Genomic DNA, 22,192 nt, shown 5'->3' with positions numbered 1-22,192 from the left:
ATAAAAAGTCTCTAAAATAAAATGCATGGAACACTTCTTTCTTCATTAAATCTAAAACATTTAAATTCCTCATTTACCAGCATCTGAAAAAAAAAAAAGCTATGCAGTTTTCTTAGGCATACAACATGGGTAGAGAAAGGCTATTCCCATAATTTAAGTTATGTTTTTCCATGAGGGTGTGCTATGTGGCAAGACATAATACAGCTGCTCAACACAGCTATGAAAAAGTGAATGTAGGTAAACATGCATATACTAAGCACCTGGCCGAAGTTTATCTTCATTTGTATCCTATTATTAATCAATTATGGATAGAGACATGTGGTGCAAACAGGTGGACAGCACATTTTGCTACCACACTCCCCCACATCCCTTGCTGACAGTGAAAATGATATACAGATAAATTCTGCTCTTAGTTACCTGCTTGAAACTCCACAGACTTTAGGATTTTGTCCTTTATGCTTCAGAAAGATAATGTCATGTCACATTCTCTGTGAAAAGCAGTAATTTGCTATGACCACGGGGTATATCTAGTAGATACAGGATGCAGCATCCACAGGTTTCTGCTTACCTTCCTATTACCTCAAAAATTACACAGGCTTATTCCATAATTTAGGTATTCTAAGGGTTGATGAGCAATTGTTAAAAAGGTGTAATACCCTTAACTTGATTGCAAGATCAAAATGCTTAATCTGCTCTGTGCATACGTCATCGAATCCAGCTGCTTTGCCATTCTTCAGGTGACTTGTTCCAGCATTGAGTTAATCTACTGTAGTCATCAAGTGCCTTACATCGCGAAAGAATTTTCTAACCAGTATTGTGCCTTTGGATATGACAGCTGGTAAGGCATAACTGAGGTTATGGAATGAAAGACTACACACAGTCGGGCACACTGAAATAGATTTGGAACTCTAGGAGGACTTTTCTTGAGGGGCCAATAGAGACTGGTCAATGTGGTGATGCCTGAATAGCCTGTGCACATAAACTGGCACATTCAAAGACTAATATGATCAAATGGGGTTACTTTAATTATACAAATATATGTGAGAACGGTGAGGTGCAGACCATGAAGCACCTGCTCATTTGCCGACCTTTTGGGGAGACCTGTATGAAGGAGGACCTTGCTGTAGTGATGGAAAGAGTCATCGTTTGTGCATGGTTCTGGAAAAGCCTCTAGTCTGTGACAAGGATACGAGAAAAGGAGAACCTCAAAAATACATATTAGCTGTATTAAAGAAACCATCTGATAATCACGGAGAAGGATGAAGTCTGAAAATTCAATTACTGTATACAGAAGGGCGAAGCAATCATGATCAAAGGAGAATAATAGGAAATGAGGAATTTGTGTTAACAGTACTGTGGGTGACATTTTTACTTCTCTGAATTTGTCTATTTACCTGATCTAGTCTTCATTTTTAGAGTGACAGCAGTCTAAAATGTATTGTCATTTACAAATACATAATGGGGGAGGACTTCTTATCAAGATGGATGTAATCAAGGACATAGCTTTTCCTCAAAAACTAGAACTCCACAAAGTAAACTCGAGGAGCTCTGCTAACATGAATAGTTCACACATCCTTTGCCAGGTATGCAATGTAAACAAGAACTCCTCTCAATTTCCATGGGAATTTTGAAACTGCTACACATTTATGAATCCTTAATTGTACATTAGCTCTGTGTACACAAAGTTATTTACCAGCAATCTTAAAATAATTCCATTTAATTGATAATTTTGGTGTTAACTCTCAAAATGATGGGTAACAGATTAATATCCAAACTTTAAAAAACGTATCTTGAAATGCTGAATTAAGCATTTCAGGTTTCATCTGATGAAACTATTAATAAGATAATTAAAAGCAAAAGTCATTTTCATAGAATTGCTTGTAAGTGAGTAACCCTACAAAATCTTAAATCATTTCTTTTCTGTATGTGGAAGACAGCTCTTCAGTGATATTTCTGTCATATTTCCAACTCACTAACACCTCTTGTACATTTGTTCTGCTAACATTTCAGGTGTTTGCACACAATTATAAAATGTTTTCTACAAATAAAAGATATTCATAAAGCTCTTACTAATAGTTTTTATACTGTTACACAACAGTATATAAATTCTTAATTCCAGCTTTATGATCAATAGTGTTACCCCTCAAAGTGAAAGTCACACAGGGATGTTTCAACTGAGCACCCTACACTTGTAGTTTATTTCCTAATAAACTATATACCATGTTTTTAGCCAAATTCTTCAAAAGTTTAAAAACAAACACACCACTCATTTCTGGCTGGCTCACACATTAATCTTATCTTTAAGTGATTTTTCTTTCTCTTGACCTAACTTGAAATATAATACACTTCCTTTAAATAATGTCTTATCAGATTGTTTCCCCTTAGGATAGTTCTTTGTGGGTTTGTGTTTATTTTTTACCATTATACTTGTATATTGATTCATTATTCTGACTATTATATTTAAGTATTTTCAGAGGGTTGTACCATTTCACAGATGGTGACTAAGAGAAATATATGACTAAGAGCTTAATCCTGCTCCTGCTGAAGTCACTACTGTTTTTACTATTGAGTTCAAAGGTGGCATGATCAGGCATTAAGAAGACGATAGACAGCAGAAGTACTTAGACAAGCAACAAGAGCAGTAGCTTATTTTAATGAACATACCTGTCATCTTGATCCCGGTTTTTCCCACTCCCTCTCTTCAAGTTATTAGAAAGAAAGAACAATTCCATGATGGGTAGGAAAATGTTCTGAAGTTTTCAAACTGTTATCTGACATACTACAGGGCATGCAGTGATTGCCAACCACTTTCAGATTAGTGATCAGCTATGTTCTTTTCTAGTGGCTGATACCCCATCTACTCTGTCTCTTGCTCTGCTATCAGAGATATGTACTTTGAAGTTATAATATGAAGAGATTGAAACAAACATGTAATCATGTGACCGGACACTTCATGGGTAACAATTAATATGTAAACTTCATGCAGAGGATTTTTGAAATTGAGACAGTTATTTTAAAAAAAATAATTGCACGATTAATCGCGCTGCTAAACAATAATAGTACAATCTCTTTATCATGAAAGTTGAATTTACAAATGTAGACTTATATACAAAAATAACTGTATTCAAAAACAAAACAATGTAAAACTTTAGAGCTCACAAGTCCAATCAGCCCTACTTCTTGTTCAGATTATCTTTTGTGGGAGATAATGCTGCCTGCTTCTTGTTTAAAATGTCACCTAAAAGTCAGAACAGGAGTTTACATGGCACTCTTGTAGCCAGCGTCACAAGATATTTATATGCCAGATGTGCTAAAGATTCATATGTCCCTTCATGCTTCAATCATCATTCCAGAGGACACGTGTCCATGCTGACGACGGGTTCTGCTTGATAACAATCCAAAGCAGTACAGACCGACATATGTTCATTTGCATCATCTGAGTCAGATGCCACCAGCAAAAGGTTGATTTTTTCGGTTCTGTAGTTTCTGCATCAGGGTGTTGGTCTTTTTAGACTTTTGAAAGCATGCTCCACACCTGGTCCCTCTCAGATTTTGGAAGGCACTTCCGATTCTTAAACTTTGAGTCGAGTGCTGTAACTTTAGAAATTTCACATTGGTAACTTCTTTGCGTTTTGTCAAATCTGCAGTGAAAGTGTTCTTAAAATGAACAACATGTGCTGGGTCATCATCCAAGACTGCTATAACTTGAAATATAGGGCAGAAAGCGAGTAAAACAGAACAGGAGACATACAATTCTCCCCCAAGGAGTTCAGTCACAAATTTAATTAATGCATTTTTTTTAATGAGCGTCATCAGCATGGAAGCATGTCCTCTGGAATGGTGGCCGAAGAATGAAGGGGCATACAAATGTTATCATATTTGACACATAAATACCTTGCAATGCCGGCTACAAAAGTGCCATGCAAACACCTGTTCTCACTTTCAGGTGACACTGTAAATAAAAAGCAGGCAGCATTATCTCCCATAAATGTAAACAAACTTGTTTCTCTTCGTGATTGGCTGAACAAGAAGTAGGATTGAGTAGACTTGTAGGCTCTAAAGTTTTACATTGTTTTGTTTTTGAGTGCAGATATATAACAAAAAAAATCTACATTTGTAAGTTGCACTTTCATGATAAAGAGATTGCACTACAGTACTTGTATGAGGTGAATTGAAAAATACTATTTCTTTTATCATTTTTACAGTGCAAACATTTGTAATAAAAATAAAATAAATTGAGCACTGTACACTTTGTATTCTGTGTTGTAATTGAAATCAATATATTTGAAAATGTAGAAAAACATTCAAAAATATTGAATACATTTCAATTGGTATTCTATTGTTAAACAGTACAATTAAAGCTGTGATTAATCATGATTTTTTTTAATCGCGATTCATTTTTTGAGTTGATCGCATGAATTAACTGTGATTGACAGCCCTAAAAAAAAATCCATGTAACATCCAAGCTCAATTCCTGTTCTTACTCTCCAATATAGCAGGAAATAGTTGGCTGCCCCCACTGCTTCTAAGGCCCCAGTCTGAGGGATAAAGCCGTGTCTTTTGTCACTCAGTGACCCATTTGACTAGCAGAACATTAGCTTCAGTCTGAGAATAAGTGACAGCTGTAAAGAAAAGTAATTAGGAGGGTTTCTCAGGGCTCTGTCAAGCACAATGAGTACAATCAGCCACTAAAAAATGAGAACTTCCTACTTTGTCAAAGACTGTAGACAAGTGTCTTGGTTAAAGGAAGTTAACTCTAACAGATGTGCAGAGGAAGAATTTTAAATGTTCACTTCATAGCCTCACAGTCTCCTGTGTCTTTACTTGCATTTTGTTTCACAAAAGAGAATGTTACTTTCCTTATAGTAACTGGAGGTTCTTTGAGATGTGTGGTTCCTATTTGTATTCCACTGTGTGTAAACATGCACTTCATGCACGCAGTTATAGAACTCTTGAAAACAGTGTCAGTTGGTCCACACATGCACCCTCACCCTCCTCTTCCTCTGATCAAGGAGATTAAGGGTGGAGCAGACCAACCTCTCCTCCAGTTCCTTCTCTACCATGAATCCAAGAATGATTTGAAGCAGAGGGGAAGGAGGGCAGGTAGTGGAATGCAGATAGATCCACCCCATGTATCTTGAAGAACCTCCAGTTACTACACGGTAAGTAACTTTCTTTTCTTCTTTGATTGCTGGTCCCTATGTGTATTCCACTCTGGGTGACTGACAAGCAGTACTGAAGTAGGAGGCGGCTGCCAGGATGCAGGCAGCAAAGTCATTTGAAGTACTGCCACCCCAAAAGATGCATCAGTGGAGGAATCCTGCACTAAAGCATATTGTCTCACAAATGTGTGGATGGAACTCCATGTAACTGCTCTGCAAATGTCAAATAGAGGTACTTCTTGAAGCGATGCCATTGATATCACTTGTGTTCTTGTAGAATGAGCCCTCACCCCATGAGGGGAAGGACAATTAGACAGCTGATAGCAGAGATAGATACAACCTGAGATCAATTTACAGATCCTCTGAGAGGATATAGCTTGACCTTGAATTCTTTCTGCTACAGCAATAAACAGTCTTGGAGTTTTTCTGATTGGCTTTATCTTTCGCAGGTAAAAGGTTGAGGCTCATCACATGTTGAGGGAATGAAGTGTGTGGTTTCGGAAAAAAAACACAAGTGAAGTGACTGGTGCAAGTGAAACTCTGAAACTACTTTGTGGGTGAACTTAGGATGTAAACACAATGACACCTTGTCTCTATAGCATATGGTGTCAGGCAGATCAACCATCAATGCTCTAAGCTTGCTCACCCTCCTGACTGAGTTGATGGCTATCAGGAATGTAACCTTCATGGACAGAAGAGAAATGGAACATGGGGCTAGTGGTTCAAAAGGAGGTTAAGAGAGCACGAAAAGAATAAGGTTTAAGTCCCACTGAGGAGCAGATTTCCTTACTGACAGAAAGGCTCTGATTAGACCTTTGTAGAATCTGGTAGTCAGTAAGTGAGCAAAAATTAAATAACCATGAGAAGGTGGGTGGTACACATTCATTGGTGCCAGGTGGACCCCAGCTGTTCTGAGAGAAAGAAGACTGTCCAGAATAAGGGGAATACCCACAACTCACGGGTTTTTGTTGTGCCCAGACAAGGAAACACTTCCACTTGACTAAGTAAAATTTTCTAGTGGAATCTTTTCTACTGTTAGTAAGGATGCTTTGCACAGCTTCAGAGCATGAACTTTTGACACCCATCCAAACACCTCACCCTGAGATGGAGTGCTTGGGGGCTGGGATGCTTGATTCTGTCTTTCCCCTGGGTCATGAGATTGGAAAAGGACTGAATGCTGATCGTTGACCAAGACAACAACGTGTAGAAGACTCAGGAACAAGAACCGTCTGGGCCAGGTGGGGGCAATGGGGATGACTCGTGCCTTCTCCAATTTATAAAATATATACATATGTATGTACAGATCCAAAACTAAAGGAAGATGAAACTCCAGACACTGGAGGTTTCAACCCAGGCCATGCGGTAATAAGAAGGAACTAGAGAGGCGGTCGGTCCGCTCTGCCCTTTATCTCCTCAATTGGAGGACAGCAACAGCACATGCATGACCCAACAGACATGGCTTTCAAGAATTCTCTGACTCCATGCGCATGCGTACCCACAATGTAATACACACGGGTACCAGCACTCAAAGAAGTACAAGTTTTCAGCATGCATACAATGTATGCTAATGCAAAAACAAGTGTCAGGGCAAGGACTGTCTACCACAAAATGCCTAGCAAAATGAGGCCCCATTCTTGGTTGGCCATCAGGCACTATCATAATTAATAGATTAAATGTACAAATGTACAAATCAAAATCCATTTCTTGTACTCTACTACATATTTTGTTTTTCTTTCTTGCTCATTCTTCATCTGTTTTGTGTTCCCAATTCAACAAAATATTTAACCACATGTTTGAGCACTTTCCTAAATCAGGGTCTATATTTTCTACTCTTTTCATACATTTCTCTGCACATTTCTTACTTATTGCTCTCACCTGCCATATCATTTATGATTCTCTGTTTTCCAGCATTGGTTCAGAGCATTTCATGGTTTATTCTAGTACCTCCATGTATTCATCATTTATGAGGAGGGGAGTAGCTGACTGACCTCAAAATAGTTTAATAATGGCCTTCCCTAAAACCAAAGCAATTCATACAACACAGTGAAACAGAACACAAAATTGTATCATTCGCCCATTTTTGAGCTACTTCGATTGCACTGTAAAGCAATTTAGCTTCCTTATAAAATAGGACTAAATAAATAGGGCTTCATTATGCATAACTTTTCTTGCAAGAGAAAAAATGAACAAAAGCAAGTGAAAGAAAATAGGTATTTTATAAATAATACAGATACCAAAATAACTATTGTGCAAATAAGATGTAAAACATTATTTTGATTTGAAAGACGTAAGAGAGACTATGCAACAAGTGAAAAAGGACAATTTAATAGGAGTCATTAGTAATGTAACAAGAAAACATCAGTAATGCTTGCAGGAAAATTACATTTACCTGACATTAATGGATTAGTCAAAACTGGGCTTTTTTGTGCACTAGCTGGGGGCCGGGGCAGGTTAGTAAGTGTAATACTATTTATACAGTTTTAGTTCAACTACTGCAATCATCTGTGCTTACTATATACTGGACTCATGTTACAGAACATCCTTCTGGATTGCACCATTATAGCATTATGGTTGCAAAAGATCCCATGTGCCAGATTGTGCCCAGCCATTATACAGATTATGTGCTCTCCACTTCTATCCCTACACAGGAGCTGGGCATAAATGCAGTCCTTGTGCTCCCATGAGCCCAAGGATCTATCCTAGCTGGCAACATTAGCTACCACAAAAGGGATAGACAAGAGTTGGAACCACGGCCCTGTGAACTAACCAGAAGAGCTGGCTGGGCATTGAAGGGTGTTTATAATATGCATTCTTGTGTATTTTCTAAATAAGCATTTACTGTATCTTTCCCTCTCCACATCCATTGGTAATTTATCACAGAACATCATTATCTCTTCTTGCATCAAGTTTCTGTAGTTACCTGTTGCTTCAGGTGCATCCCTTAGGAAGTCAACAAAGTAAGCATCAGTTTCCGAATCCACTAAAGCCTTTTTCTCTTCACCGAACTCCTCCTCAACCAATTTTGCCAAAGCTGTATCAAACCAATCTACATCTGCTGGGGTTGTGAAACGATCAGCAATAACACACTTACATTCATGCTTCCACAACTTTATCAACACCTGTTCACAAAACAAACATCTCAATTGATTAAGTTTGTAACAGAGGCACTTGTGCTCTTCACAGCCATATCTCAGCAAGGTTAGAGTTTTGTCACTGTTGCTCTGTACAGCATCGCATTACCTCTAGACAATACAAAGTAATGCTTTCCTCCTTACTAGGGAAGCTGAAATAGTATTCTTTGTCAGACTTTGATTCAGCTGCATCTCAGCTTACGTGTATGTCCAGTTTACAAAAAAAAAAAAAAAGAGAGACACTGCACATTCAGGACAAAGTATTAAATGAAACCTCAGTCTAGCCTCCCAAACTACATAATTATGTGTCCAATTATTGCATTGCCAAAACCAGACTTTATGAATGCCAAGCATATTTTTACAAGCAAATTCAATAGCTGACTACCCAGTTTGCTAACAGATATATTTCCCACTCTCAAATCATAACTGTCCATTCATAAGATGGAGCCACACTTTTATACGCTACTTCTGGCAGTACCATCAGTAGAGATGCTTGGATAATGATTCATTTGCGGAGGGATAGTCACTGCTTGAAGACTCAACTTTATATTTCAGTATTAAAGAAAATTAAGAGGGAAATATTTACATCAAGTAGCTTATTTTTCACAAGGAATGTGGATCGTACAGTAATGAAATAGCAGAAAGACTTGTTACAGTCTGAAGTGTTATTCTCTCTTCCATTTAAGATATGTCTGCGCTGCAATCTTGGGCATGATTGCAGCATGGGTAGACATACCTGTGTTCGTTGTATGCACACTTGCACAGCTAGAAATAAAAGGGTAGCACAGCCTTCAGATGGGGCTGGACAAGCATATTGGGGATCCCAGGTATATGCAGGCATTGCTATCCCATGCAGATGCTTGTGCTGCTGTGTCTCCACTACTATGTTTAGCTGTGCTAGTACAGGTAAAGCTAGCATGGGTATGTCTGTCCATGCTGCAACTACACCTCAGACTGAAGCATAGACATACTCTTATAGCTTTAAGCCAAAAATCAGCTTTCAGCCAGTCACATGGTTTGAAAACCTCAAGGCATCCTATACCTTAAGAACAAAATTATTTGTCATTAAGACACTGAATAGCTTGCTGCTATGTATGTTTATAAAACTGAATATTTTTAAAAGCTTGATTTTCTCCAGAATTTTAAAAATTGAAATAAGCTAACATTTATCAGTAAGTATAACAGACCATAAAACTGATGCAGACAGTGGAACAAACTGGTTTTTGTTCTTTTGCTACATTGAATGTCCATAAAATCCTTTGGCATCTTAGCCATTTAGCTAAGTCAGTATTGTTTCATCACTGATGCTTATTATTTATTATTTGTATTGAGGAAGCACCTTGGAGTCCAGGTATGGAACAGGACCCCACTGTCCTAGGCCGAGTACAAACACAGAACAAAACCACTGAAGATCTTACAATTTAATAAGAAAAGTGATAACAAGTAGAGACAGAGGCTTCCTACTGTATACTGAACCACGAAGAGAATCAGTTATAGTCTTCATCCCATTGCTACTTAATATGCTAACTCCATGAAAGAAATCTGTATGTTACTTACATTAGGTTCACTGATTACTTCCGATACGGTATTTAGCATCCCCTGCCAAATCCTTGAGAGATCTCGTAGATTGAAGACATAATGGAACTTGGCTGGAGTGGGTAGCATTTTGATCTTGGTCATTTGCCATAACCTGCGTGTCAGTGGCACCAATTTGGCTACTGATCTTCTCACCTCTTCTGAGAAGCCCCGCTGACTGCAATAATGCCCTACTCCAATCACACCTGGGGAAAGCAAAATTGATGGTTTAAAGGGCAGTTACTAAAATAAGGCTTGTCTACATATGGAGCTATTCTGGAACAGCTATTCCTGAATAACTCCAGGCACAGACAACCTGTACATGTAAGACAGCAGTACTCTTTGCACCTTCACCTCATGTCCCCTGAAATAAACCAAAATGCTGCAGCCTAGCTAAGCATTAAAATGTACCTCTTGTGCTGCATTGGGAGCAATAGGTTAAGGACCCGACACCAATTATTTTAAGTCAAGGTCAAAGTTATTTCTGCAAAATTTTTGCAGATGTGTGCAGCAATGTAAACATGTAGCACCTGCACATGCAGCAAATGTGGACAGAAATCCTATATTTTCATATGTAACTGTTGAGTGTGCAGATTTTCCAGGGACAACTTTGGTGCCAGCCTCAGAATCTTGGATCTAGATGTCCCATTGTAAGACTATTTTCTTGAGTTTATAAATCAATTGGTGAACTTCATGTTGAGTTGGAACATTCCAAGTCAAACCTGAGCAGAGACTCGATTTGGATTTTTCAACAAGAAAAATATAGTTTCCACTGAAAATGTTAGGGGGTTAAATCATGGAAACCTCTCTACTCCCTTGGGTTCTGTAAAAAATGATACTTGTTCAAGGCCTTAGTTTTGGGTCAAATTTTACCTCAGAAAGTCCATTTGAAAAAGGACACCATTTTGATTTTGTGCTAATGTTACCCACAGTTTACTCCTGGGGGAATTCTGCATCACTGCACAATGCAGAATTTTGTGGAAATTAACGTTGGGCACGCAGAATTTCCTTTCCCCCTCCGCCAATAGAAATTGGCTGAAGAGATGTTGGCCACCACTAGGGGCCGCTGGATCTGGCAGAGCCCAGCTGATAAATAGAAGGCAAGGCTGTGAGGAGGGGGAGGAAACTGGAGGGTTCCCAGCAGCTGCAGTTCCCAGCATTCCCTGAAGGAAGGAGGGGGCACTCAGGAAACTCTGTGCAAGCCTGGGACCCCGCATCAGGCTGTTTCTCCCTCTGGATCCCTGGGCTATAGGAGGGTAGGGTCTGAGAGTGTCTGGGCTGGGGTGGAGAACTGCAGCTGGGCTCTGGGGGGTACAGGGTGTGAGTGTCTGGGCCGGGGGGGGGCCCACAGCTAGTCTCTGGGGGGTGGTAAGTGTCTGGCTCCCCAGCTGGGCTCTGGGGGGAAGAGGCAGAGAACAAAGAACTAGGTTGTTGTAGGGGTTTCTTTAACTCTCTACTCCTGGGGGAATTTTTCTGTGTGTCTGTACTGTTACAGACATCCTTGCTGACAGGTATTTTGAAATAAATTACCAAAATAATTGAAACCAGCATAATTATGTAGTGTTATTTTGACAAAATAAAATTTACAGAATTTTAAAATATTGTGCACAGAATTTTTAATTTTTTGGTGCAGAATTCCCACAGGAGTAAATTTTGTATCTTAGTCTAAGGCAGAGATTTGGTTTTGTGTTTGTTTGTTTTTAATTTCCAGGGCATGACCAAGGAGTGGGCAACAGGGGGAAATCAAGGGCTGAGAAAAAAGATCAGTCAAAATCCCACTGAGCACTAACCACCTCCTTCCAGCCCCAGCACTCCCCACCAACTCCTCCAGCACTACCACCAAAAGCCAGTGAGTTCATGTACCCCAGTCCTTGGTAATCCCAAAGTAGTCTGGGATTTAACGGAGTCCTAGTCACTAACCACACACGGAAAATTTGAGAGCCACTGTTCTAGGAAAATATGGGTACATACAGTTAAGACCCCCACCCCACATGCAAAAAAAAATTAAGATTTTCAATCTTAAGATTTCCCTTTAAAATACGGGGGGGGGGACAAAATTTGGCACCCCAGTTCTAACTGTCTCAATCAATACTTTGCAAAGCGAGTCTTCATTTTACCAAAGATCTTGTCAATGGAAGAATTGGAAGGCAGAGTACAGTTGAATATAGAAAAATGTCTCTTTAGTCTCTGCGGGATGTCATTGCGACCTCCACCAGGGTGGATCATGGCTGCCAAGAACTGGATATCAATGATGTTGGTAAACTCCCCCGGTTTCTCCAGGTTATAGAACCCATTCTGTTCCATCAGCTGTCGAACTATCTCATTGGTGACCTAGAAAGAGCCCATTAGGATTAGAAGAATATTTCCCTGGATGCAAAATGGCATGCAAAATTATTTATGAGCACCCGATAAACATAACTAAGAGACAGATTTTCTTTGTCTTAAAAAACACTACATTTTCTTCTGCCATGAAGAAAACAACATTTATAAATTACCAGAAATAGGTGGGATTGGATTGCCCTTTCCTCTGGTAATATCTAGAGGAGGGAGCTCAGAGGAAAATAATCGCATGCATTTCAAATACCTCAATAACCTGACCAGAGTGGGGAGCCATGTCACCTGTGTCATAAGGAGACATAAAAACAACAGATCAGCATTAAGACAAATTTCAATACTTAACTAACCTGATCTCCCCACTCATTGATTACAGGCATATTCACATCATCAATGAAGACAGTCATCTTCTTGCCTGCAGGAGGACCATATGTCGTCCCCATGCGTTTGTCCACATAACTCTCTATTGAACGCTGTAAGAAAAACCTTTATTACCTAAAGCTGTACAGTTCCTCTCCATCAAAGGATAGTTTATGCTTTTTAAATGCACACACTTAGTAGCAGAAACTCTTCAATAGCAAAGGCATACATGGGTACTCTTCAGACTGTTTTGAGGAGATTTCCACTAAGAAATGCCACTAGCTTTGTAGAATTGGTAAATGGAACATTGGGTTCCGAAGTGAGGTAATAGGTTGCTATACAAATTGGACACAAATTGCCTTTAAAAACCATAACTGCCAATGTAGTGCATGCAACCCATTTGGAGAACTATCCCCTTTTTTTTCATGGAGTGGTGCAATAAACTAAATTTGAACTATTGTGATCATAAATAACTGTGTGAAATATCACCTTCATGAAAGATTTAACTCAATTATTAAATAAACCCAACTTACAACCATTAGTGTAGACTATATTTTGTAAAGTTTTTAGTCTTTTACACAAGGTTTTAATGACAATCCAATAAAAATGAATGACCACTTCAGCCAGTTAGTGTGAACTGGCATATTTCCAGACATCAAGAAACATTGAGAATTTGATGAGGGAAGTATAACGTGTCAAAAACATGAGAGTAACCAAATAACCACTGGAATGACTGGAAGAGATGTGGTTCCTGAGGATTTGCTGAAATTGATGGACAATTTTCAAAAGGCATATTGTGAGAAAAGCAAGTTACATCCCTGTAGAAAGGCCATTTTGACTGAAGCCCTTGGAGCAGACTGGTGCTTTTGTTTGTTTGTATCTTTGTAATTAGAGAAAGTCTTCTTTTAATGTGATCTTTCTGGCAAATTCTCAGTGTACAAATAAAGAGATGAACTCAGTCATCTTATTAGAAGTAGAGTGATTACTATACCTGGAACATTAATGGGGTAGTTGCAGATGAGAAGTTCAGACTCTTGGCCATGTGACTTTCAGGATTATATTTTGACATGAATCCTTTGATAATGACAGTTTTAGCAGTTCCTTGCTCGCCAATTAGTAGCACAGCCTAGACAAGGAGAGAATTCAAATGAGCCCAGAGGTGCAAAAGCCAAGTGTGCCAGCAATGTCTCATCAACCTCTGTATCTATCCTGGTCAGGAATGAAACAAAGAAATAAAAATGTAACTTTCAATGAGAAAAAAATTGGCAAGCTGGAAGCAGTGGGCTGCTTTAGCACTAAACAATTCAAGGTGTATTAACTCTAACAGTATGTTGGGCAAAAATTGGGGATTGGTCCTGCTTTGAGCAGGAGGTTGGACTAGATGACCTCCTGAGGTCCTTTCCAACCCTGATATTCTATAAATACTTGTATGCAAAAGGGCCATTAGTTTCCACCATACAACAGGGGATCCTCACATTTTCAACTATAATTCCACATTGTCCTGCTGTGCTGGAAGGAGGACAAGAGACACTGGATGTGGTTTAATTAGGCTGCAATCTTATTCCTAAATGTCTGGAAGTACCCATCAGACAAAAGTGTACAGTGCAGGTAGTTCAATAATCATTTACACATACCTGGGGGCGGGAGTTACCCATCCTAGTCCCTAGCCAACCCACCGCTTGGACCCTCCTCCCTCAAATGAGGGTTAAGGCATGCTATAAAGGAGGGTTCGTTGGCTCTCTGCCATATCAGTCATAGGAGCCCCAAATCCCCGTTTCTGCTCCTTTAAAGAATACCTCCTTTAAATCCTTTACTAATCCATTTTATCTGATCACGTTATCCCTTCCCTGCAGAGTACCTGCACAGGATATCAGCCTCATACTTACACAATAAGTTGCAAATCATAGCCTAACTTCTGTACCATATTTGCCCCAAGTAAGCCATGCAACCCTCTATCAGGAAGGTGGAAAAAAAACAACCATCTTGCCTTGGCCAATCTGGCAGTGAGGGAAAACATCTTTTCCAGCCCCCTGAGAAAGGAGTGACTGGTGCAATGCCCACCATGGATCATGACAAAGCCTGGCATTTAACTACTTCCATGCATGAGAGGGTGGGTGCTGCTCCACCTGGTCCAGGTAAAAGAGGGTTTTTCGTGCCCCAGTGTGGACCTAAATTGTTCTCCCTCTCTTCCAGTCACCTGGTGTGGGGATGGGACACTGACCTGGTCAAGCTACCGCAGCAAATCACTCTGGTACTCTAGTCTCTAAAGGGCCCATGCACCTTTCCCTGCAAGCCAGACAATGGCCCCCACTACTTAATGGGTGGTGAGGTCATTTTATTTAAGAACGGCCATACTGGGTCAGACCTAAGGTCCATCTAATTCAGTATCCTGTCTTCCAACGGTGGCCAATGCCAGGTGCCCCAGAGGGAATGAACAGAACAGGTAATCATCAAGTGATCCATTCCTTGTCGCCCATTCCCAACTTCTGGCAAACAGAGGCTAGGGACACCATCCCTGCCCATCCTGGCTAATAGCCATTGATGGACTTATTCTCCATGAATTTATCTAGTTCTTTTTTAAACCCTGTTATAGTCTTGGCCTTCACAACATCCTCTGGCAAGGAGTTCCACAGCTTGACTGTGCATTGTGTGAAGAAATACTTCCTTTTGTTTTAAACCTGCTGCCTATTAATTTCATTTGGTGACCCCTAGTTCTTGTATTATGGGAAGGAGTAAATAGCACTTCCTTATTTACTTTCTCCACACCAGTCATGATTTTATAGAGCTCAATCAGATCCTCCATTAGTCGTCTCTTTTCCAAACTGAAAAATCCCAGTCTTATTAATCTCTCCTCATATGGAAACCGTTCCATACCCCTAATCATTTTTGTTGCCCTTTTCTGAACCTTTTCCAACTCCAATATATCTTCTTTGAGATGGGGTGACCACATCTACACACAGTATTTAGGATATGAGCGTACCATGGATTTATATACAGGCAATATGATATTTTCTGTCTTATTATCTATCCCTTTCTTAATAGTTCCCAACATTCTGTTCACTTTTTTGACTGCTGCTGCACATTGAGTGGATGTTTTCAGAGAACAATCCACAATGACTCTAAGATCTCTTTCTTGAGTGGTAACAGCTAATTTAGACCCCATCACTTTATATGTATAGTTCGGATTATGTTTTCCAATGCGCATTACTTTGCATTTATCAACATTGAATTTCATCTACCATTTTGTTGCCATTTATAATTTAACTCTCCCACCGCCCATGCGGATCACATCATTGACACACACAAACAAGAATGATACCTTGCCCTGCCCAGCAATTGTTTCAATAAGGAAGTCTGTCCTCACGTTGTCAACATTTGGCACCAAGATGGAACCATACTCTGGAATGCTGTTAGTGGGGTACACATACTCTTCAACACGAGTACTCCAGTGCATCCATTTACCTTGTCAGAACAGAATAGATTAATACTTCAAAGAAACAAAGAATTTGCCTGTATCCCATTCTCCAACTAGTAGTACAAGTGGATTGTTATCTATGAAGTTCCCTTACCCTGTCCGGGACAGTGGGCCCTTCAGGCAAAACCCACCCTCTGTGAGGATCAGCAATTAACTTCACAAGGAGTATTCTTAAAAACCCCATGGGAAGGACCACATGACCTATTGTTACAAGTGACCAGCTTGTTTACCTTTGATCATTTGACAACACTTTGTGATACAAAGTCCCTGTTTCCTTGTGTAGTCAGTTGCCCTTGTTTTGGTATCTCACAGCAACAGGGGGAAACCTTATTAAAACCAGTAGTAAAGCATGATTTTAAAACAAAAACTGTCAAGGAACATGGGAAAGTATACAACCTGAAGTGCCTTCTCTATTAATTAATTAATAATATGAAATATACTCTTTCAAGATCATGTCTCTTCAAATGTTATCTGGTATATGCCAGTGGGTTACTAACCATCAGTTTCCACATAGTAGTCAAACATGGTATCTTCACTTCCTTCTGAGATATGGGGAAGATCAAGCTTTATTTTTTTATGATTACGAAGCCAATGCTCCATTTTGCATCGGTCTTCCAATTCCAGCAATGCTCCAACACTCCACATGAGGGAGAAGACGTACAACCTTTCCAGATACTCTGGTGTTACTTCCCCTCCTTGCTCCTGAGAGGTGAAACATTGTTTTAGCTACTTTCATGGCTTAAGGCCTGCCCAAGAAACAATTCCTACTTCAGACTCTGCTTTGTATGTTCAAGGTGAAAACCTTTAGCTTTGATTTACATAAGTCTCAGTAGGTGTCCCAACCTATGATCTGGGCAACCATTACACAAACGAAAAGCTACAATACATACTGTGTCATATTATTTATATTCCTTAATTCAGAAAAATAGCCACCAGAAAAAAACCCATAGCAAACAAATAGCTTATTTCTCTCCAGAAGCCCAGGGAAAGATGAGTAGTTGGTTTATTAGTTCATTAAAGCCCTGATTCTGCAAATACATATGTTTAATGGGTTACTCTATGATGCAAGTAGTCCCATTGAGTTATGGATATGTGGTTACAGGTTTCAGGCCTTAGATTCAAGGTTCCTTAGGGCAGAGGCCTATTATTTTTTATGCCTATAGTCTAATGCTCTTAAGAGATCTCTTCCCGGGCATATACCTTAAATATACATGGAAAATTAACATGATGCAGTATGCAACTGCTCGCTAATTAAATGGTGGCTCTCAGAGGCAGCATATGTTAACAGTGCTCTGCGGCTTGCACTGGCTGAATTTGTATTTTGGTAGAGTTTAAAAAGCCAACGATGTCGTGGGTCTTGCCCGCCTGCAGTAGCACACCTCTCCCTGTGCTATGCTGCCAAAATTGTGGCTGGATCCCCTTTAAAAAAAAGGAGGCAATGGAAGAACAATATTCATAGAAGCTTTTTTCTTTAAAGGAGGCATGCGCTTCTCCCTCCACGGTCCAAATTTACTTGCCTTCCAGGAACGCTGCTAAATTAATCTATTTGACCCGGCATAGTCGGAAGGCTGAGTCTGTTGAGATTAGGGTTTTTATATGGTGGCAATGCATGTAAAGAGGTGGGTTGGACTTACACATGGTAAAGTGAGTGGAAGGGATGAGTGCTGCTGCTTTGATGTAAGTTTATTCATCTTATATTATTGTATTTTTCAATATATGTCCTGACAGCCCTGAGCTTAAGGGGCATGCCATTGGGTTCTGAGTATTAGACCAGAGGTGTTTAGTCTAAATATGTTACTTTTAAGGAAATGAATAAAGTTATGTTTTCACATAAGCATAAGTAGATATGAATAGTTCTAGTGCAATTGGTCACATGTGGCATTGGTCTTTTTGCAGCATCCTCCATCGAGGCAATCCAAGCAAATAAAAATCTTGACCTATATTTTGTCTTTAATTAAATTCTTATTCAGCAATTTTGCAGAGATGTCAGTGTTTGCGTAAGAGAGTTCCCCGGCAAGATGGAAACAATTCAACTTTTAGAAGAAGCAATTTATCATCAGAAAGATAACAGCAGCAAGTCAGTTGGTTAGCCACCTGCATGCTAGTATTTGCACTGGCAGTTCAATAGCAAAGAAACAAAGTGCACCTTCAAATGTGGTTTTAATGAAATTAATGTAGGGGGCTCCAACTGAGAAATTAGGCTGCAGCCTTTGACCAAAATGGTGATGAAAAGACGGGTTAGTGAAGGAGAAATAGAGCTCAAGAATAGGTTTGCAGAGTTGGAAAATGAAGAAGGGGCTCAGCAGGTAGTCACTGAAGGTGGAAGGGCAAGGAAGAAGAGAAGAGAGGCTAGTCCTATAGGAAAAGGGGAAGAGTTAATGGAGATTACACCAAATATGAGCCCCAGGAGGATACAGGATGGGTTAAAGAGGATTACAAGGGAGAATAGGAATGGAAAGAACTTGCAGCCAGAGGGAACAGGGGATAGACTGGAGAATAGCACCGTCACCAGGAAAAGGCAGGTCTATGTGATCGGGGACTCTTTACTGAGAAGAATAGATAGGCCTGTAACCAGAGCTGATCCAGAGAATAGGAGGGTGTGCTGTCTTCCAGGTGCTAAGATACGGGATGTAGACCTGAGGTTGAAAAGGAATCTAAAAGGAGCAGGAAAGAATCCCCTAATTATCCTTCATGTGGGAACAAATGATACCGCTAGATTCTCACTGGAAAGTATTAAGGGAGACTATGCTAGGCTGGGGAAGACGCTTAAGGAAATTGAGGCTCAGGTGATCTTTAGTGGGATTCTGCCTGTTCCTAGAGAAGGGCAACAAAGGTGTGACAAGATTATGACTATCAACAGATGGCTTAGGCAGTGGTGCTATAAGGAGGGCTTTGGGATGTATGGCCATTGGGAGGCATTCATGGATAGAGGACAGTTCTCTCGGGATGGACTTCATCTGAGTAGGGAAGGAAATAGACTTCTAGGATGGAGGCTGGCACAACTGATTAAGAGAGCTTTATACTAGGAATTTGGGGGAGATGGTTGGGAGATGTCCAGGTAATCTCCACGCCAGATTTTAACATTGAGAGGAAAGAAAACGAAGTAAGAGAGGATACAGCTGTGAGTAGGAGGAAGGGCAGTGTAGATACTGGCAGTAAAATGACCGTGCCTAATAGGGTACAGAATGTGAGTGAGGCCAAACAGCAAAAATTAAGATGTTTGTACACTAATGTGAGGAGCCTAGGTAACAAAATGGAGGAACTAGAGCTACTGGTGCAGGAAGTGAAACCAGATATTATAGGGATAACAGAAACATGGTGGAATAGTAGTCATGACTGGACTACAGGTATTGAAGGGTATGTGCTGTTTAGGAAAGACCGAAATAAAGGTAAAGGTGGTGGAGTAGCATTGTATATCAATGATGAGATAGAATGTAAAGAAATAAGAAGCGATGAAATGGATATGACTGAGTCCGTCTGGGCAAAAATTACATTGGGGAAGAAAACTATTAGAGCCTCCCCTGGGATAGTGCTTGGGGTGTGCTATAGACCGCCGGGATCTAATTTGGATATGGATAGAGCCCTTTTTAATGTTTTTAATAAAGTAAATACTAATAGAAACTGTGTGATCATGGGAGACTTTAACTTCCCAGATATAGACTGGAGGACGAGTGCTAGTAATAATAATAGGACTCAGATTTTCCTAGATGCGATAGCTGGTGGATTCCTTCATCAAGTAGTTGCTGAACCGACTAGAGGGGATGCCATTTTAGATTTGGTTTTGGTGAGTAGTGAGGACCTCATAGAAGAAATGGTTGTAGGGGATAATCTTGGCTCAAGTGATCATGAGCTAATTCAGTTCAAACTGAACGGAAGGATTAACAAAAATAAATCTGCAACTAGGGTTTTTGATTTCAAAAGGGCTGACTTTCAAAAATTAAGGAAATTAGTTCAGGAAGTGGATTGGACTGAAGAATTTATGGATCAAAAGGTAGAGGAGGCCTGGAATTATTTTAAATCAAAGCTGCAGAAGCTATCGGAAGCCTGCATCCCAAGAAAGGGGAAAAACTTCATAGGCAGGAGTTGTAGACCAAGCTGGATGAGCAAGCATCTCAGAGAGGTGATTAAGAAAAAGCAGAAAGCGTACAGGGAGTGGAAGAAGGGAGGGATCAGCAAGGAAAGCTACCTTATTGAGGTCAGAACATGTAGGGATAACGTGAGACAGGCTAAAAGTCAAGTAGAGTTGGACCTTCCAAAGGGAATTAAAACCAATAGTAAAAGGTTCTATAGCCATATAAATAAGAAGAAAACAAAGAAAGAAGAAGTGGGACCGCTAAACACTGAGGATGGAGTGGAGGTCAAGGATAATCTAGGCATGGCCCAATATCTAAACAAATACTTTGCCTCAGTCTTTAATAAGACTAAAGAGGATCTTAGGGATAATGGTAGCATGACAAATGGGAATGAGGATATGGAGGTAGACATTACCATATTTGAGGTAGAAGCGAAACTCAAACAGCTTAATGGGACTAAATTGGGGGGCCCAGATAATCTTCATCCAAGAATATTAAAGGAATTGACACATGAAATTGCAAGCCCATTAGCAAGAATTTGTAATGAATCTGTAAACCGTATGATTGGAGAATTGCTAACATAGTTCCTATTTTTAAGAAAGGGAAAAAAAGTGATCCGGGTAATTATAGGCCTGTTAGTTTGACATCTGTAGTATGCAAGGTCTTGGGAAAAAATTTGAAGGAGAAGGTAGTTAAGGACATTGAAGTCAATGGTAAATGAGACAAAATACAACATGGTTTTACAAAAGGTAGATCGTTCCAAACCAACCTGATCTCCTTCTTTGAGAAAATAACAGATTTTTTAGACAAAGGAAATGCAGTGGATCTAATTTACCTACATTTTAGTAAGGCATTTGATACCGTGCCACATGGGGAATTATTAGTTAAATTGGATAAGATGGGGATCAATAGGAAAATTGAAAGGTGGATAAGGAATTGGTTAAAGGGGAGACTACAACGGGTCCTACTGAAAGGTGAACTGTCAGGCTGGAGGGAGGTTACCAGTGGAGTTCCTCAAGGATCGGTTTTGGGACCAATCTTATTTAATCTTTTTATTACTGACCTTGGCACAAAAAGTGGGAGTGTGCTAATAAAGTTTGCGGATGATGCAAAGTTGGGAGGTATTGCCAATTTAGAGAAGGACAGGGATACCCTACAGGAGGATCTGGATGACCTTGTAAACTGGAGTAATAGTAATAGGATGAAATTTAATAGTGAGAAGTGTAAGGTTATGCATTTAGGGATTAATAACAAGAATTTTAGTTATAAGCTGGGGACGCATCAATTAGAAGTAACGGAGGAGGACAAGGACCTTGGAGTATTGGTTGATCATAGGATGACTATGAGCTGCCAATGTGATATGGCTGTGAAAAAAGCTAATGCGGTCTTGGGATGCATCAGGAGAGGTATTTCCAGTATGGATAAGGAGGTTTTAGTACCATTATACAAGGCACTGGTGAGACCTCACCTGGAATACTGTGTGCAGTTCTGGTCTCCCATGTTTAAGAAGGATGAATTCAAACTGGAACAGGTACAGAGAAGGGCTACTAGGATGGTCCGAGGAATGGAAAACTTGTCTTATGAAAGGAGACTCAAGGAGCTTGTTTAGCCTTACCAAAAGAAGGCTGAGGGGAGATATGATTGCTCTCTATAAATATATCAGAGGGATAAATACCGGAGAGGGAGAGGAATTATTTAAGCTCAGTACCAATGTGGACACAAGAACAAATGGATATAAACTGGCCACCAGGAAATTTAGACTAGAAATTAGACAAAGGTTTCTAACCATCAGAGGAGTGAAATTTTGGAATAGCCTTCCAAGGGAAGCAGTGGGGGCAAAAGATCTATCTGGCTTTAAGATTAAACTTGATAAGTTTATGGAGGAGATGGTATGATGGGATAACATGGTTTTGGTAATTAAATATTCATGGTAAATAGGCCCAATGACCTGTGATGGGCTATTAGATGGGGTGGGATCCGAGTTACCCAGGAAAGAATTTTCTGTAGTATCTGGCTGATGAATCTTGCCCATATGCTCAGGGTTTAGCTGATCGCCATATTTGGGGTCGGGAAGGAATTTTC

The 22,192-nt window shown here is 39.9% G+C and overlaps 1 protein-coding gene across 1 annotated transcript in view; it reads right to left on the bottom strand.

Moving 5' to 3' along the window:
* DNAH5 (dynein axonemal heavy chain 5) overlaps positions 1-22,192 on the bottom strand; it is a 309,924-nt gene that overhangs the window by 98,774 nt on the left and 188,958 nt on the right. The window contains exons 45-51 of the mRNA XM_037893325.2: positions 16,535-16,739; positions 15,882-16,024; positions 13,554-13,688; positions 12,553-12,675; positions 11,986-12,199; positions 9,851-10,074; positions 8,083-8,281 (exon numbers count right to left, since the gene is read on the bottom strand). Coding sequence (XP_037749253.2) covers positions 8,083-8,281; positions 9,851-10,074; positions 11,986-12,199; positions 12,553-12,675; positions 13,554-13,688; positions 15,882-16,024; positions 16,535-16,739 — 1,243 coding nt within the window. The remainder of the gene's footprint in view (positions 1-8,082; positions 8,282-9,850; positions 10,075-11,985; positions 12,200-12,552; positions 12,676-13,553; positions 13,689-15,881; positions 16,025-16,534; positions 16,740-22,192) is intronic.

The sequence above is a fragment of the Chelonia mydas genome, chromosome 2 (assembly GCF_015237465.2).
Source record: "Chelonia mydas isolate rCheMyd1 chromosome 2, rCheMyd1.pri.v2, whole genome shotgun sequence".
NCBI lineage: Eukaryota > Metazoa > Chordata > Testudines > Cheloniidae > Chelonia > Chelonia mydas.
The sequence above is the reverse complement of the archived record's forward strand: the minus strand, read 5'-3'. Positions and strand labels throughout refer to the sequence as shown.